This window comes from Lagopus leucura, unplaced genomic scaffold, assembly GCF_019238085.1.
Source record: "Lagopus leucura isolate 7727_CA_CO unplaced genomic scaffold, USGS_WTPT01 Super-Scaffold_100004, whole genome shotgun sequence".
In the NCBI taxonomy this organism is placed as follows: Eukaryota; Metazoa; Chordata; class Aves; order Galliformes; family Phasianidae; genus Lagopus; species Lagopus leucura.
Window position 1 is genome coordinate 19,237,298 of NW_024962264.1, and position 17,658 is coordinate 19,254,955.

At 40.4% G+C, this 17,658-nt stretch overlaps 2 protein-coding genes across 4 annotated transcripts in view; one reads left to right on the top strand and one right to left on the bottom strand.

Moving 5' to 3' along the window:
* Positions 1-255: 255 nt before the first annotated feature.
* Positions 256-10,099, top strand: LOC122180155 (LRP2 binding protein). Of its 2 annotated transcripts, none has more exons than XM_042871646.1 (9): positions 256-316; positions 546-637; positions 2,294-2,407; positions 3,431-3,573; positions 3,656-3,761; positions 4,272-4,495; positions 5,328-5,493; positions 7,196-7,279; positions 9,369-10,099. In XM_042871646.1, exons 1-8 carry the CDS (start codon positions 280-282, stop codon positions 7,259-7,261), a joined length of 948 nt encoding a protein of 315 aa, XP_042727580.1. In that variant the 5' UTR covers positions 256-279; the 3' UTR covers positions 7,262-7,279; positions 9,369-10,099. The 2 variants fall into 2 exon arrangements, with proteins under 2 accessions (XP_042727580.1, XP_042727581.1); XM_042871647.1 differs by lacking the exons at positions 256-316; positions 2,294-2,407 and adding exons at positions 976-1,079; positions 2,196-2,242 and having other exon boundaries at positions 549-637.
* Positions 3,713-17,658, bottom strand: part of SNX25 (sorting nexin 25) — a 62,999-nt gene continuing 49,053 nt past the window's right edge. For both annotated transcript variants that reach the window (XM_042871644.1, XM_042871645.1), the window contains 6 exons: positions 15,526-15,690; positions 12,961-13,078; positions 11,776-11,842; positions 11,008-11,189; positions 9,769-9,869; positions 3,713-9,292 (listed from right to left, as the gene is read on the bottom strand). In XM_042871644.1, the coding sequence (XP_042727578.1) occupies positions 9,218-9,292; positions 9,769-9,869; positions 11,008-11,189; positions 11,776-11,842; positions 12,961-13,078; positions 15,526-15,690 (708 nt within the window). In that variant the 3' untranslated portion in view covers positions 3,713-9,217. The remainder of the gene's footprint in view (positions 9,293-9,768; positions 9,870-11,007; positions 11,190-11,775; positions 11,843-12,960; positions 13,079-15,525; positions 15,691-17,658) is intronic.

Consider the following 17,658-nt stretch of genomic DNA (forward strand, 5'->3'; position numbering starts at 1 on the left):
AAAATGCTCTGTAAATCACACATTCTCAGCAGGTTAACACTGACATGGCTAAATAGAGCTGAACTACCCAACTTCGGCACCACCAGGCTCAAGGAGAGCGAGGCATTGTAAGGTGCCAGATTTTGTTGCCGTATGAGTCGGGATTCTTCGAGGCAAAGCTAAACATACCAGCCAGCCCCACTCCCTTCCAACGTCGGGCCCGCGAGCAGCACCGCCCCGCCTTCCCCCGTAGGGCGCCCGGGGCGGGCAGTAACGGCGCCCGGGGCGGGGCGGGCCGCCATGGAAGTGCGCAGCGAGGCTGCATGCCTGCCGTCGGGTACGGGGTCGGGCAGGTTCCTTCGCGGAAGGCCTGGGACGGCTGCGTCTGTCCCTGTGCCCTTCCTTCGCCGTGTGGTGGTGTTTCCGCCTCTGTCAGTGCGCCATCGTGCAGGCACCCGCGTCATGCAGAGCACTCTGTTTCGTCTTCCTTTTGTTTTAGTTTGCTTACTGTCCCCTTCTTCTGGGGAAAAAAACAAAACCAAAAACGTGTGCTTATTTCTGAGCAGGGGACGACAGCCTTGCTGCCTCGCTGGCATGGAGAGCAGAAGATGGAGATCCCTGGACGTGCTTTCTAAGAGGACAGCGGTACTATGAAGAGGTTGGGGTTTTCCTTTTTTAAAGTCAGATGTTAAATGGCTACATTCAGTTTTAGGGGTAAATGACACCATAAAAAACAACAGGAGATGCCCGTGCCTGTTTTTCCCCATGGAAATCACCATGTTCCCACTCTTGCACAGCTGCCGCCCGAGCTGAGTCTTGGCCAGCTGAGTGAACAGCACCCGCTGTGCTTTGTGTTGTGGGGCAGTGGACTCGGTTCTGCCAGCAGTGCAGGAAGGGGCATCGGTTAGCCAGGCTTGTGGTTGGCAGCGGGAGCAGGTGGGCATCTTCCTCGTGTTCCATGCAGGTGCTACATGCTTTCATTATTGCCTTTGACAGGAGTAAAAGTGGCACCAAGGAGGGCAGGCTTGTGTGTTTCTTGAGCTGGCACAGATGTCCATGTTACAAACTGTTGTCCACCCTTCAATTTTCTGCTCGAGCAGGTTTCCATTTCTGTATTTTAGAGCATACATCTGTATTGCCTAAAAATGCATGCTCTCATAGCACTGCAGATGTTAGAAGAAAACAGCACCCGATCAGAGCCCTATGATACACCTCACTCACAGCACTGAGTTCAGAGGAAAAGTGAGAGTACAAGTGCTGCCACACTTCATTATCTGACACATCACCTGGCTGCAAGTAGGCACTGTTTTCCCCTTTCAGAGGAGTGGACTGTATGAACATGGGGCATTTCTTCATTGTGAAGTGTCTTGCTGTCCTGCAGCTGCTCACTTCTAAGCTTTGGCAGTCTGGTGTTGTTTTACCAAACCATACAAGATATACTTGGTTTTATTTAGTATTTTTCTATGCCTACATAACAATGTTTTAGTAAGAGCACCAGTTTGTCAGTTAGCTCTTACATTGCAATTGTTTTATTGTGTACTTCTAAATACATTTTCTTCTTCAATCCATTGCAGGAGCAAATGCTCTTTGAGATTTTTTCTAACAAGTGCAAGCAGGTGGAGAAACCATATTTCATCAGGAAACCAAGTTCATTCAATAAACCTAGTGAATCCTATTATATTCTTACCCTGTCACAACGGCAGAACATGTGAGGTCATTGCGGAAGGCAGAATGGGGTGAGCGAGTTGTGGGTGAGGTGATAAGACAGACTGCAGAATCCTTGGGCTTATATTGTCCTGCACATGCCTTGTTTTTAGTATGTATGTTGGGGAAAAAAACAACACTGAAGACAAAAACCAAACCCATAAAGTAGTAAAGGCAAAAGACTAAATTTGAAGGGCGGAAGCAGTTGTTTGAACTGTATGCCCTTCCCCTCTCCTGCATGAGTTCCATGTCAAGACATTGTGGTCCACTGAAGTTTACCATCAAGTGGAGCTCTCTTGAGTCTGGTGCATGTTTATTCTCAGCACCTGTTTCTCCTGCATTTGCATATCACTACTTATATTTCGGTGTTTGTTTTTTTTGTACATATACCTGAAAACGATAAAACCTTTGATAGAAGTGCTTCCATCATTTCCCAGTGTTCTTGTAGTTGCTAACTCACTCCATTTTCTGCCACTTCAGTGGTTGCGTTTTGTTTTGTTCTTTTTTGTGAGTGAAATGCTCCAGTCTGAAAATCGGCATGAGGAGATCGACTGGAGAGGTAAGCTGTACTCCTCATTTGGTGCACTGTATCTTCATCCTTCTTTCCCAGGGGAGGTATGAAGAAGCATTAGTACAATTTGAAAAAAACAAGGACACAGATTTTCAGGCACTGTATCAGCTTGGTGTAATGCATTACGATGGACTAGGCACTAATAAGGACCCTGTGAGTAATCTAGTTTTACTTTTTACTTTTCTTCTAATAGCAATTTTTAATTACTAAAAGGTTCTTTATAAACTTGATAGTTTAAGATAAATAAGTCATTGATTTAGAAATAGTTTCATAAGGTACAGATGCTCACAAAGCATCATCAAAGGAGGCATCTGGGCTGTAGAAATTTTCAAAACCAGGTACAATGAAACAGGCTTATTTGAAAAATACACATGGTAATTTTTGTTTTAAAGTACCACTTCTAAGACTTTGTACTCTGTATGGAAGCAATGTCGCTTGTTTAAAAATTATTATTAATTTGTTAATGTTTAACAAGCAGTGTAGATAAAAATGGAATCTGTAAAAATAGAAATCAGACAACTGTATTTCCAAGTGTAAAGCATCGCCATATCCCAGAAGTAGCTCCTTAAACCATCAAAGCACTTTAAAGATTTCTGTTGTTACCATGTTAGGCACAGAGAAAGTCATGTTCTGTGAAAATGTTAGATTTCGTGTAGAAACTAGAAGCACATCTGTTTGTTTGACTTGCAAATAGCCAGCATCTTTTGCTAAGTGGTGCATCATTTCTGGTGTTCTGGAAGTAAGGCAAGAAGAGAGATGAAGTTACAGTGTCCAAGTGGAATCATAATATGGCTTGAGTTGGGAGGGATCCCAAGGACCAAGCTGCAACCCACCTGCCACAGGCAGGGCCGCCAACCTCCAGATCTGGTCCCAGACCAGGCTGCCCAGGGCCCCATCCAACCTGGCTTTGATCACCTCCAGTAATCTTTGAGAGTGCACTAGAAAATAAAGATTCACGTATATTATAGAATAATAGCCATTTAAAAGCAGCATTTGTTAGAATAGTTATAAGACAATTCAATTTAGACAAAAATATAATCGTTTTCAAAAAATTGCAAATGTGGAAGGTATTTAGGTAAATGAGATGTCAGAATCTCACTGATAGCCACACTGTCCACACACATTTAAGGGAGGCTTTACAGTTGAAATGTAATGATTTTAACACCTCAATTGTAGGAAAAGGGAGTGGAATACATGAAGAAAATACTCTACTCTGATTCCCCAGAGGCAAGACACTTAAGGTTTGCAGCTGCGTACAATCTTGGCAGAGCACATTATGAAGGATATGGTGTTAAGCATTCAACTGAAGAGGCTGAAAGGTGATTGCAGACAGTAATTTTTCTGATGAGTTGAAGATGCTGAGATACTGCTACTGAACTTTCTTTGTCTCTGTTTTCTTAGGTTGTGGCTTATTGCTGCAGACCATGGGAATCCAAAAGCAAGCGTGAAGGCCCAGAGTACTTTAGGAATGCTTTATTCCATGCCAGATCTAAAGGATCTGAAGAAGGTAAAGCCCACTTGCACCCTTTACAAACTTCATGAGTCCCAACTAATTTTGGATTTCACAGAAAGATTGTGGCAGTATATTTGACTCTTTAAAACTGTATTCTAAGCAATCCTAGACATTGTCATTCATTTAAGCCCAAACAAGGAGATGGTCAGTACCTCTCCCTTTGGACTGGCTTGACACTGCTTGCTGAGATTTCTGTTTAGTAGGAATATCAGAGAGAAAGATAGAGTGGATTAAAATTTTGGCAGCCTCGATGCCCTTCAATAACGAAGCAAGTGTTTCTGGTTGACAGCTCTCAGTAATTGATGCAGGTTTAAAAGCCTTCTGGGGACTCTGTTTTCTTTTACATATAAGCACTTCTTACTGACTGGTTGATGTAAAGGGTTTTAATGAAACGGTATGCAAGACAACCAGTTGAAGTGAATACATCATCACATCAGAAGTTAATTAGATAATGCAAAGCATTCGTTGAGATAAACAGGAAACAACTTTGTGCCTCTTGCTTAGGCCTTTTTCTGGCACTCAGAAGCATGTGGCAACGGAAGCCTGGAATCACAGGGTGCACTTGGTGTTATGTATCTCTATGGACAAGGTATACGTCGGAACAGTAAGGCTGCTCTGAAGTGCTTGAAAGCAGCAGCAGAAAGAGGAAACATCTATGCTCAGGCCCACCTTGTGGAGTATTATTACAGTAGAAGATTCTTCTCAACAGCTGCTGCCATAGCCAAAAGGTTAACTTCGGTTTGTTTCTCATTATTTTCATATAAGATGATAGACCTTACTTAAATGAAAGGGGTTATTAAGTTCATAAACTTGTATAAAGATCAGGAGACATTTGAGATAACGAATTGCAAGACCTCATTTTTAAGGGGGAATAGCAGACCACTGCCAAAATTAAGTCAGTAGGGTTCTCAGTTATTCAGAACAGATGAACTTTTCTTCCTGATGCTGTGAAGCAAACCATTCTTGAATTAGTCTCAGGTGGAGCCCTGTCTTCCTGTCTCCTTGTCCACAGTCTGGGCCGGGCTCCTATTTTAAACCCCTAGAAGTGTTCTGTTCTCCATAGCCTCCATTTTCATGTCATTTCTGCCCGCTATCTTTTGCCTTGTCACTGTGAACCCACAGTAATCCCTCTGAGCAGCACAGCCTGGGACATAGAGGTGGCTGCTGCAAGTGGTGCCAAGCCACCGCACTTTAGCTTTGCATCTTTGCGTTGCTTGCTGCTTATTGGGATGCATACTGTGTATGCACTTTTTGAGCCTGAACCACACAATAGTCATCATCTGCATGCAAGTGGTTTCTGTAATTACTTGACCCCTGTATATGCCACTGCATAGCAGCAGCTCTGGCAATTCAGCAGTAGTTCAGCATCGAGTGCTGTTTGCTCTGCTCATTGCTGAATGGTCTTCTCAGAGAAAGCCGCTTTGTTTTCTGCTTGTGCTGCAAACGTGCTGATGGCTGTTCAGTCTGGGCTAGCTGGTCTTTTGGAATGTGCGCGTTCCAGGCAGTTGACTTCAATTGTGGCTCACAATAGCATTATCTAACACTTAAATCCTACAACAGGACTACAGAAAATGACAACATCGAGATGCTAGCAACGATGACTGATTGTCTCCCTACATATGCAGCCAAAGGGGTTGCTATAGCTGCCTTCTACCTGGCTAGGTGCCTCCATCTTGGCCGAGGCACAGAGAAAGATGAAGCTGCTGCTAAAAAATACTATTCTAAGGTAAGCTGGTCAGGTGCTGGAATGGACTGCCCAGGAAGGTGGTGGAGTTACCATCCCTAGAGGTGTTCAAGGAACATTTTGGCAATACTGGCAATAGGTGAACACTTGGACTGGATGATCAGAGGTCTTTTCCAACCTTGATGGTTCTATGACTCTAAAGCCTTGCAGCCTAACTTATACCTCCTGAGATTGAGTGATGCCTTGGATGTGAGTCTTTAAACTTGCTGTTTTGTTTTATTAAAGGCTCTAACTTAAATAATATTTTTTAAATACTCTGCAAGAAAATGAAGAGTAATAAAATTATATTGAAAACCACTTCATAGCTTTGAAGGATACTGTCTCCCCACTTGCTTCAACAAACAAGTCATACTGTCAAACAAAAAATTCCACAGAAGTCAGCACAAAGCTTAGTAAGTTGGAAGATGGAACTCCCTAAATTATTCAAGTAATTTTATCATTTTTATTACATTTTTATCGATCGAGGAGCTACTGACACTGATACATAGGGGAAAAAAACAGATCACATTTCCTAAATAAGTGCTGATGTTGAAGGAAGATTTACTGCCTGAGAAAGACGACTAATAATGCCTTCTGAAAACTAAATTACATTCGTGATGCCTAAAAGTAAAGGCAAGATGATGATGCTAACTGGAAGGAGTGTAGAAGCAGTCCTGCTAAGATGCTCTGTGATTTCTGCATACAGAGATCATTTGTTTCTGCAAGTAAAATACTTCAGGGCCCAATTGAGTGCAGTCCAAATAAATGAAGAGTTATTTATGCAAATGTTAAGCTAGCAGCTGGCAACTTCTGTGGCTCCTTACTTATGGCAGCCACTGATAGAAAAGGCTTAGCAGAGTAGGCAAGCATTCAGCTGAATTCATAATTTAAAACATTTTGGTTTTTTTTGCTGTGAAAAGCCTTTCAGAGGATAGGTTGAGATCAGGAAAGAAACACAAGGTTGGCCATTGTGAACACTTTCCCCAGTAGTCCTAGATAAGAAGGTGTGGAAAAAGTACACCAGCATTCCATTACTGCATGGTGTAATGCGGGTATGGTCCTTCCCCCTTGTCTTCTGCCTACTCTAGCATTACAGGCAGAAGATTACAGCTTTCACTCACCATTCACTAGCAACATATATGCTACTGATAAGTAAGCATCACTAACTGCTCAGTATAAAAATAAATTATATCTGTTGATTGGTGCCATGCATCTCTACATCTACAGTCCTAGAGAAGGGACAGGCCACATAAAGGAGTCAAAGTAAAAGTTAAAGGGCAATTGTAAAACCAGAAGACTGGAGTTGTGGGTACGTTCAGTTTCTTTTGTACCTGAAAAATAATTGTTGTTAATCATTGTTATATTCCACTAAACTGAAAATAGTGGGGTTTCTTTTGTTCTTAATAACTGCACAGCTGCAGTTTTTTTTTTTTTACCCAGCTTTGAAACAGACATGTATGATGGAACTGAACAAAAATGACCAGTCTGTAAGCAGATTTAGGGTGCTGGTGGTGGTGCAAGCCAAACCAATGGTATTAAAAAAAATGAAACTAAGGCTAACAATTGGAGTTGAGCATGCTCATTTTCAAGTACTGAATTTTTCTGATGTGAAATACAAAAATTTACAGCCTTACTAGTGTTGTATTGGCAGTGTACAATTTTTTTTTGGCTACAAGCTACTACTTCATGTTCTTTGTTTTCAAAGGCTTGCCTTCTGGATCCTGATGTTGCTTCTGAGCTTGAACTGAAAGCTAATCTTGGAAGAATTTAAGTGTTTCCTTCAGTTCTGGTAGGTATTAGACAAACTTCCTACAATAAGTCATTTTTAATATTCAATTACAGACTGTTCACTTAGTGCTTGAATTTCTAATTCATATAACTTATAAGAAATTTACTGAGATATTTAAAAAAAGCAAAAAGCTCACAGTAACTGAGATACATGGCAAAGGCAGACTTTTAAAATGGTACTGAAGACAAGTTCTGATAAGGACACAGTACTGCTATACAGCATATAAGTCAAACTGAACCAAATTAAAAGAATGGTATGCTTTTTGCATTTTTAGTATTTCAGAGAAATACTTGAAAACCTTGAACCCAAACTTGCCTAGTTTTCACATACAGCCCATCCACAGCTCATGACTTTGTGCTGAATTCCATTTTAGAATCTTAGCTTTGCTAGTGACATGTATACTTTCTTTTTTGTGCTTTTTTAACTCATCTACATCTACTGAACCATCCTAACATGTTTTACCCACGGACCAGAGAGATTCCAATTTAGCAGGTGGTCTCTATGTAAACTTTTTGTCAGTTTACATGCCAATTTTACTACTAGTGAATTCTACTTACAGAAACACAGAAGAAAAGGCATCAGTCTGGAAGCATGTCTCTAGGCCACACTAGGCCCATTTTTTCTATCCTTCTTCATAATGTGATTATGCTACCTCTGTATTAGAAACAGCTGGAAGACCTTTTGGTTAACAGTGTTGTATGTCTGAATAGCATTATACTGAACCTTTTATCACATGGTACCTCTGGGAAGTTTTACAGATGGCTGTGGTAAGCCTGCACATTTCTAAATACCTGTTTAATTGTAAAGCTTGGCATGTGCAGGAAAGCTTGCTTCTTAGGGCTGTGCTGTCACTTGAGAACTGTTCAGCTCTGTGGCAAAAGGAGGTGAGATGTTAGTAAAAACACTGATTTCACTACAGCAGATGGGTTTTAGTGGTAAGTCTTGTTTTTCAAAGAGCATGGTTACACTGAATTTGAAATAAAGTAATGAATGGCAGCTGGAGCTTTTTGATGTTTAATTGTTTAGATGAGCTTTAAGACCATATTTACACATTTTTTTACATAAATTAAAAAAAAAAACACTGAAGATGTTTCATTTTTCTTTCCTTTGTATAAAATCAGGGAAAGTTCTGAAGGTTGTCTGAAACTGAGTAACAGAGCCCTGAGTAATATCAGGGAAGCTATTGGAATAGTGTAATTAAATGTCTACTTACTCATTCACAGAAGCACTAATCTCTGACCCTGTGTTTAGCACAGGCATTCTGGTTGGAGATACCAGTTTAAAATGTGTATTTTGTACACAGACTCCAGTAAGTCTGTAAAACATAAATACTCCATATGAAACTAGCACTGTCAAACTCATTCAGTAGTTGTTAGTACAGCCTAATCATCAAATACTGAAATTGAATTTTGTTATTTATTGCTTACAAGTGCTTCAAACTACAGGAAATCTTTGGTAAAAACAAAATTGATAAAATTTTCACAATAGCTTTACATGTAATATTGCACAACAAGGCTTTTTCAATGCACAAGAAAAAAGGAATGCTCAAATCCTCAGCGAGGAGATTAGAACTGTACAACATTCATTAGTTTACCACTATAAGCAAAACTTCTTTTCATAAATGTTTAAAATATTTCTGGTTTCTTTGAGCTTATATGAACATTTATTTTTCAATCTATATTTGAAACAGAAGAGTAGTCAAATAGAACAATTTAAATAAAAATTGGCAACTATACAACATTGTTTTGTCTACCCTACTACAGCATCAGATCTTTTCAAGTATGTTTACTTCACAAAAAAAAAAAATCTCAAGAGGAAAAAGAAAAACCCTAAAAATAATCATAGTCCTCAGCCCTCTATGGAAAAGAGGAAAATAAGTTTAATGTCTATTATTGGACATAGACATTTCTCTAGTGGTCCACTTGTGCAGATTCAAACCTAAGTGGCATTAAGCTGCTCTAAATGAGCTCGTAGCTCAGGACACAGTTCAGTTAGCAGCAGTTCCAGCAAAACCTGAAAAACAGAGAAGATATGAGGTTGAATACAGATGCCAAATTAGCGTTTCTTTTAACCTTTCTGATATATTCAGAACATCACAGGTAACAGCAGCATACAAGGTCCTTCTGCTCATCTTCCATGCAACTGCTCTTCTGAAAGCCTCGGATTCTCCAAGCAATGCAGTGAGTGTCTGCTGCTTCTCAGCTATAATAAATCAGTGCGTAACTTATGGGCGGCTCGGATGTGTGGAGATTCTCATAGACAAAAGCAGTACTGTATTTTAAACAGCTTTTTGTTACTCAGAATGATTCGGATGATGAAGTGAATATGTTTTTTCTGACTTTGCTCAAGAACAAAAAAAGTTACTTGCAGAGATCAGTACCATACTACCATTATGTGTGCAAAACCACACACCCAGGGCTTTAATTCTGAGTGGAACTCAGCAATTAAGAAGATTCTAAAACTAAAAGCCCACTTTTCTGGTTACTCACATAGAGTAGATGCTTGTTGGCCTTTCTTTCTTGCAGTGCATTGAACACTTTCACTACACCATGGCGGGCATTTTGCTGTCCAACGAGGCTCTGCAGAGTATCTGCAACAAACATGACTTCAGCGTACAGCTTCACTCCTGATAGGCAGTGTCCAACCAACACTACCACCCAAAAATACATAAGGCTGGAAAATGAAATGCTGCCCTTAATGGTAGTTATAGATGCCATCCACCAGCCTTTTAAAAACATGTAGGTAACTCAGGTCACTGGTTGGAAAGTAACCCTTCACTCTCAAGTCAGCTGAGTCAAATAAAGAATATTGTCACCAAGATGCATAAACTATTAAGTGTTTTAATGCAATACGTAGTCATCACACAGTCGTGTCTAATGGCCAACATTATTAATCCATTCACTGAAATATACTTTCAGACACAAAGAATTCCTTCAGCAGTTAAGATTTACTCTCCACCTTCCCAGAAATACTTCTCAGAAGCAAGCAGATGAGGGAAGTCTATGTCTATCATCTGCATTTTGGATTAAATTACAGTGGAGAATAAATCCAGTGCTTCATCTTTAATTTCAGGTAAATTCAGATATATCCTGAAGCATCACTTCTAATTGAAAAACAAATAAGAAAACCCAAACCTACTAGGGAAGGCTGTTCTAGGACAGCACCCCAGAAGCATGCACACTCAAGGGGAAGCTGCCTCACTTGGTGGTGATTAAAGGGCATGAAAGGAAAGCACTGCAAACCCCATCCTGCCTGGGGTGCTTCTGTCCAGGCTGCAGGTCTCTCCATATTCAATGCCCTGAAACCTCTTCTCAGAAATGCACAGCATCACACAACAATGACAACATGGGTAGATAGAGCAAGTGGCAATGGCTGTGGTGCCACTCTTCCTGTATGTCAAGTAGTTCCAGGCAGCAGAACCACCTCCTGTTTGCTCACTGGGATATAGCAGAGAGTACCCAGACTTCACTTAGCTTTCTTAATGAGTATTATGTACAAACTCCAGCAATACTGGACCTTCTATCCTCTGGTACTACCCAAGCCTGTGCCATTTACCAGACAAAGATGGGAGAAGCAAAGAATAAGGCCAAAACTACACTTATTTATGCAAATAAGCATGACTTACAGCTCCAAAGGAAAAATCTAAAATGCAGCAGAACAGGACCTGATTAACTGGTTTCCTTACTAGTTATTAGATATGGGATTAAGCAGAATGGAGGTGTTCTCACCTGGAATGTTTTCAAGTAGTTTTTGCTGTGCTCGCTGTTTGGTCTCTTGCCTTTGTTCATCACTCTTGGCAGTTGGTGGTGGTGCTAGTCTTCCATTTGGCCAAAAAGCATCTCTAAACACGCCAATATAGTAAACAAGCATTGCTTCACTGAACATCCAGTGTACAGTGTCACGGATTTGCCTGTAAAAAAGCATGGAAGTGAGCACATCACATCTTACTCAAATCTGTTTTTTTCCCCTACTAAAAAACAATGGAAGCAATGCTTATCTTTATGTAACTATCTCAATTTACCGATGCCATTTCCACCAGCATTACAGCACGCTGTACTGAGCAGCTGTGCTCTAAAATGGAGATCACTGAAGATAATCTGACTGAGATATACAGAAGGCTTCACTTCAGTGTAGCCTGCAAATACATATTCCACAAAGTGCTACACAGAGCCAGGTCATTCAGAAAACAGAGCAGCAGCTTATCTCAAATGCAAGGCTGCTTCATTGAGAAGTCTGTTAGGGTTCCAGTCTCCCGATTTCTTTCAAAAGTAAAGCCCTGTGTAGGGGAAAAAGTCCTGGGTAAATGAGCTGAAAGATAAGCCACATCTGTGGCTTCTCTACTCAACCTATCTGTAAACTGAGCTATGGAAAACAAATGGGGATTATCATATACAACAAAGTGTCCAGATTATTATTACTGTTACTCTCAACAATTCTTCTCAGTCTTTCCCCTGTGGAACAATGTTGCAGGTTCAATTCAAGTAACAGGCACTTACTTGTTGATGGTTCTTCCAAAAGTGACTTGTACTAGTGCAATTAATGTTTTTCTCACCCACTTAAACACTGGAATGATGAAAGAGGACAGGAAATGAAGGTCATGGAATTACTAACATTACAGAATCCATAATCACACCCCCCTAAAAACCACAAACCAAAAAACCCACCCCTGCATTAAATGTTAATTAATGGTACGTGAGTCTTTTTCTTGTTTTCCCTGTACAGTTTGCTATACAGTTTTTAAGTCCTGCGGATGACAGAAACACATCTGCATTATGCTTTTGCCATTGATACCATAAGCTTTAATGTTCAAGAATATCTGAAGTGCACTGAACCATGAAACTGCCCAACCACTTTTTGTGCTAGAAGAAAAGGAAGACTTTCTGTACCCTACAACTACAATGCTGTATAAGCAGCAGCAGCACTGCAATTCCAAAAGCATTCTCACTCATATAGTTAGCTTTCCATTGCCAATTAAAGGAACAAATGCAAGTGCTTCCTAGTAATTAGAGTCTAATACTTCTTTCATGCTGTTCACCACCATTAGAAGAAAGCCTATATTTGGAATGTACATCTGTTATTTTTGGAAGGGGCTGCATTTTGTAATAATTACCCTGTACCTAATTTTATAAAGTGTCAAGTGTGGCTCCACATTCAAATAGAACCAAAAATAGTTTTCATCACTCAGTTACATAAAGAAGGGAAAAATCTGGTAGGGAAAGGTGCCACAGTTACAGCATCTTTGCCATTATACAAAGCGTAGAACTGAAATGCATCCATAATGCACTTGAAACGGACATTAAAACCACATTGCTCCACTGGTGGCACATCCTGCGATGGAGTTGTCTTTCCTTCCTCATAAATTGTATGTTGCAATCTGCAGCCCATATACAGATAATGTGCTGTTGTACTTCCCTATTTTCCCCAAATTCATTTTCTTTAATGAAAAAGCATATTCCCTGCCTTGCCAGTGACATTTTTACTGCAGTATTACACTGTAGTAGCACTTTTATTCTGAAGTTTTAAAGTTAGGACTGTTGCAAAACAGCTCCTTGCCAGATTAGCTGGCTACAGAGGTTTCAAGAATATTTCAACTTCTTGAAATAGAAAAATGTGAATTACAAAGCACCCCAGATTTCTTGGCCAACAGGTTCCACTAGCAAATAAGCAGGTTTGCAGCTTACTTCCTCGCAGCTCAAAAATCTCCCCAATCAGCATGAAACACGGCTCAGCAATAGAGTCCCTTTTTCCATCCACCTCTTCCCCATAGTCTGACAGGTCACTGTCCTCTTCAATTTCTTCCTAAGAACAGAGGGACAATGTAGGCATGGAGTGACATTTCTTCAATACTGCTTTTTTTTTTTTTTTTTTTTTTTTTTTTTTTTCTTCCCCCTTCTCATCTTCTGGTCCAGAAAACCTCCTTCATGACTTAATTTCTCTTAATTTGTTTTCGTTCTTTGCCTAACAGTGATGGACTTTCAATTGTCTATCACCCAAACCCTGCCTGCACATGGGGCTGGAACTGGATGATCTTCAAGGTCCCTTCCAACCCTCTTGTTCTGTGATTTTAAAGTCCTATCCTACAGTGTTTCAGCTGTACACCAGAACATCTTACACCTTCTTCCCATCCTCCAAACCCCACCTTTGCAATGCCCAGCATTGCAAAGCAGCAATAACTCACTATGTAAATGCAGGAAACGAAAATATTGATACTGATAATAGTACAGGAGAAAGATCCCAGGGCCATGCTGCTGTGCAAAAGGCAAGCATAACAGCATGATACATAGGCAGGAATGCTGTCCATCAGACAGTTGTGAGCATAAGTAAAGGAGATTTTCATACATAGGAACATGAGAACTCAGTGGGTGCAACGTGTTTCAAAATCAGTCGTATTTCCAAGAAAAATGTGGATGATCAGGAAAGTGCAGAGCAGAACTGTGGCAACTACACAGAACGTGGTAGGGAATGCTGGGCTGCTCACTCTAAGAAATGAGTAAAAGACCCAAGGAAAGTAGTAACTCCTGATAAAGAGCATGATCCTCACCCAAACATGGAGATTTTCTCTAAAGAAAGGGACTAGGCTGCTCTCTGTTCGCTGCAGACAGGACAAGAGCTGGTTGAATACAGTGAGATTTGGGTTAGATGGTAAGAACAGGCTTATAACCAAGGAGTGACACACTGCCCTGCGTGACTGCAGAGCATCCATTGGTCACTGGAGGTTTAAATACACCACAGATAAAGACCTGACAGTAATGTTGCTGGTATAGCTGAGCCTACTCAGAGCAGAAGGGCAAATCCAATGACCCCTCTGTGGTCCCCGTTCTATTTTTCTGCTCAAGTGAATCCTCCCCCATTTAGAAAATGCAGTAAGTAACTCTTATACTGTAGGGATGCATTTTCTACCTCCATTAATAGTTCATGAACCCCCAAACCTCTCTCTAGGTACTATCAGTCGTACTTTTCCTCCTATTTAATTCCATTCCAAATTTAGCCCCATTTAAGGAACCCCAGGTATCTGAGATCTGAAATTGTTGTAATATATAATCCTGAAAGCAGCACTCAAGAGGTTAATATTGTTGCTCCTGCACATATCTGAATAACATGAGACAAGATGTATAGTTGTAAGAGAGCATGCTCTTCAGAGTTCAAAATATGGAATAAAACACGACACGATCAAATGATGTAATACACACATGATCTGGCTTTTTTTTTGAGGATGTTTTTCTATTAATTAGTACTAACAGTACTAATTAGCTAACAGCTTCATTGTTCTTGCTACTTCCACCTATTAGTCAGTATGGTGAATATGAACTATTTTCCATCTTTAGAAGAACAGAAGTACTTCTGTCAAAACGTAAAACAAGCATCTCAAACTTTCTTTATATTAATTCCTCTGAAATAATACAATGTATTCATTGCCCAGGTGTGAATGCAGTGCAATTCTGGAAACATTCAGGATTTTCTTATTCGTGACAGTAGCAAGACCACCTTTTTGTCCATTCACAGGCCAGCTCCATACAAGTTTCCCTAACTCCACTTAGCCTTGAAGAGGCCCATTCACTGCAGAAAACTACAGCATTTAGCAAAATAATTGTTTCACATAACATACAACTGGTGATGGAAGCAGTTCCCTGGAGGTCGTGTATCTATAACCCCAGCAACACATGACAGAGCACCATGGAATTTTAGTTTTAGTCAGTGAGCTATTTTAGTCATTCATCTTTTCTCTGTTGTGCTTTCAAAGATGAGGGATATTTATGCCTTAGTATCAAATATGCCAACCTGTTTGGCCACATGGGCTACCATCCGCATACACAAATTCCCTCTGTGAGCCTGTACCACCATTTGCAGACATTCTTCATCAAAACCAGCTTTGCTCCGTAAATTGTTGCTGCCAAGAGAAGTCTCCTAAGAGAAAAACTCCCTAAAACATGCACGTCTAAAGCATAGAAGGCAGGAATACTAATAAAAAATAAACAATCCCACATAGACTGCATTTCATTCATTCGTGATAGGTTCCACAGTTACCTATATATATGTGTATCTGTGTGTCAGAGGACAGGAAATTTATTAAAAATACCTTACAAATTCATAGGCAGCTCTTCTCTCTGAATCTTTGTTCGCTAAAGGTAAATTAAAAATGACCTTTCAAAAACACCTTCCAATACTACCTGCCATTCAAATGTATTACAATAATGGCTCTGTCTGCTTACTCTGGCTAATTAATTAAATCTGGGAAGATAACTCACCTCCTGATGAGAAAACCAGTCACAAGGAAGTCGCTCTAAAAATGATGAGAGTGAAAAAGATGACTTTTTCCCTTGCACATCAATCACTTTGAGGTGTTCTGGAGAAGGGCTCAAGAAGGCATAAAGTGCTTCACTTTGACAGAGCCTTTCATCAGAGAGCAATTTCTGTGAAAGGAATACAGAGACAGAAACAACACATTAACTATTTCTTTGTAAGGAACAAAGTGCATCAGGCCAGCTAATGAAACTTAACGATTAAGATAGCTCAAAAGTAGAATGAGAAAAAATAATCTATGTCTGACAGATGCTTGGCTGTGATGATCTTATTTTAAGAAGCTTGGCAAGCCTTTAATCCGACAACTTCATTTTTAAAAACATGAAGTTCTAATTTGTAAGAAATTAGTTTTCAGGTGTTGTAGTTAAAAATGACAATTCTAGGACTCACTATTAATTACTTCTTAGCTAGTCAACAATCAAATTAACTTACCTCTAGAGGACTGGCTCCTATCAGCCAAACTCATCTCAACTTCATGCATTTTAGATGACTCTCACACTTAGCAATGCCAGTCCTCCCAGTTGAGCTGTTTTGCTCTATGCTCTCCTTTTAGTAAATAGAGAGAGCATCAACTCTGAAGGCATTATTCAGTTCTTTTCTTTAGACACCTGACTTCAGTCAAACACACCTGGGAGTGCCCACCTGTGTGCAGGCACTGAAGCTTTTGAGGAATTCCACCCCTGTATGCCATGAATTGAATTTCTCAAGTATCTCACAGAAGTTCTTTTGAGGCTACACATCCCTGCAAAGAATGAACATGAACACAGGGACTGCCTCAAGCCCTCAAACCAGGCTGTAATTCCAGCAGGGTTACTGCCAACCTCTTCTTGCTCACAGGACAGGAGAACCCACTCTTTAGAATGCTTCTGGTGGCAGTGGATGAGCCAGAGAAAAAAGAAATTCCCTTTTTGTAGCCACCAGACTTCTGCGTGCCAAAATGGCACTGGTCAAGTTAGCAGAAGCTGTTCTTACACTGTCTGTTGCTGCTGGCACTAGCAGCACTACTCAGAACATGGGCAACCACTGTACAACCATCAGGGAGCAAGGGATATCACAGCTCTATCAGGAGTAGGAAGGAAGACAAGAGAGAAGGACATAAAGCTTGCCACCTACGTTTTGGTAAAGGATCATGACAGCACCTAAGGAAAAAAACATGAAGATTCACAGTCACCTAGTTTATAATTTTCGCACATTTCTTTTCAATAATGTTTTTGGACACAACAAGTTGGCAACCTGTCCAAGTTTGAAATCCTATCACTTTAAGAATAAGTAAAGTTCATACTGAGAACTCAATTCCAGTTCAGCCTCCATCTTAACTGTAAGAATCCAGATGATTGATAACATTACTCCCAAGAGAAGTGTTCATGGCAAACAGCAACATTTGGTTGTCCCTCAAGTCACTGGTAAATAGGAAGGTAACTCTGAAGTTTACACACTTTTCATATTGATATCTTCCAGCTAACACAGAATGCTTGAGAATTCAAGTAACCTATCTTAAAAAGCAGCCATACATATAGAGTGCTGTAAAATAAAAAGCAAATGCTGTGAACGTAATTTGTGGTGTTACCTGAGACCAAATTTGTCCACAGAAGCAAAACTGAACTCCAAGAATACCTTTCTATTTTAAACAAATTAAATTACAAGGCTCTCCACCTGAGGCTCTACGTGACCTAAAAACAGTAATCACACACTGCATTCAATTAAATTAATGCAATCTCAGCAGTATTAGCCTAGTTCACGGACACCCAACTCCCACAGAAGCCAAGCCACTTCTTCCACTCTGCAAGAGGCACAACTCCCCCCCCTTGCTGACAGCCCCTCAAGCTAACTGGCCACACACCAAACTTGGGACTAAGAAGGAAAATGCTCTGCCACCACTGACCCTTTGCGCTGCAGTCAAGATGGGGCAGGAGTGTGCAGTCTCTAAAATGGACCATCTGAAGTCTCATTTGGAAAGAACAGAGAGGGGAAGATAGAAGATAAAGACCTAAATGGCACACTAAGACCCCACAAAGACAGAAAGGACAGAGACATTACTCAGAAACTAGCAGAAAGTGTTGGAGATGGATACATTCACC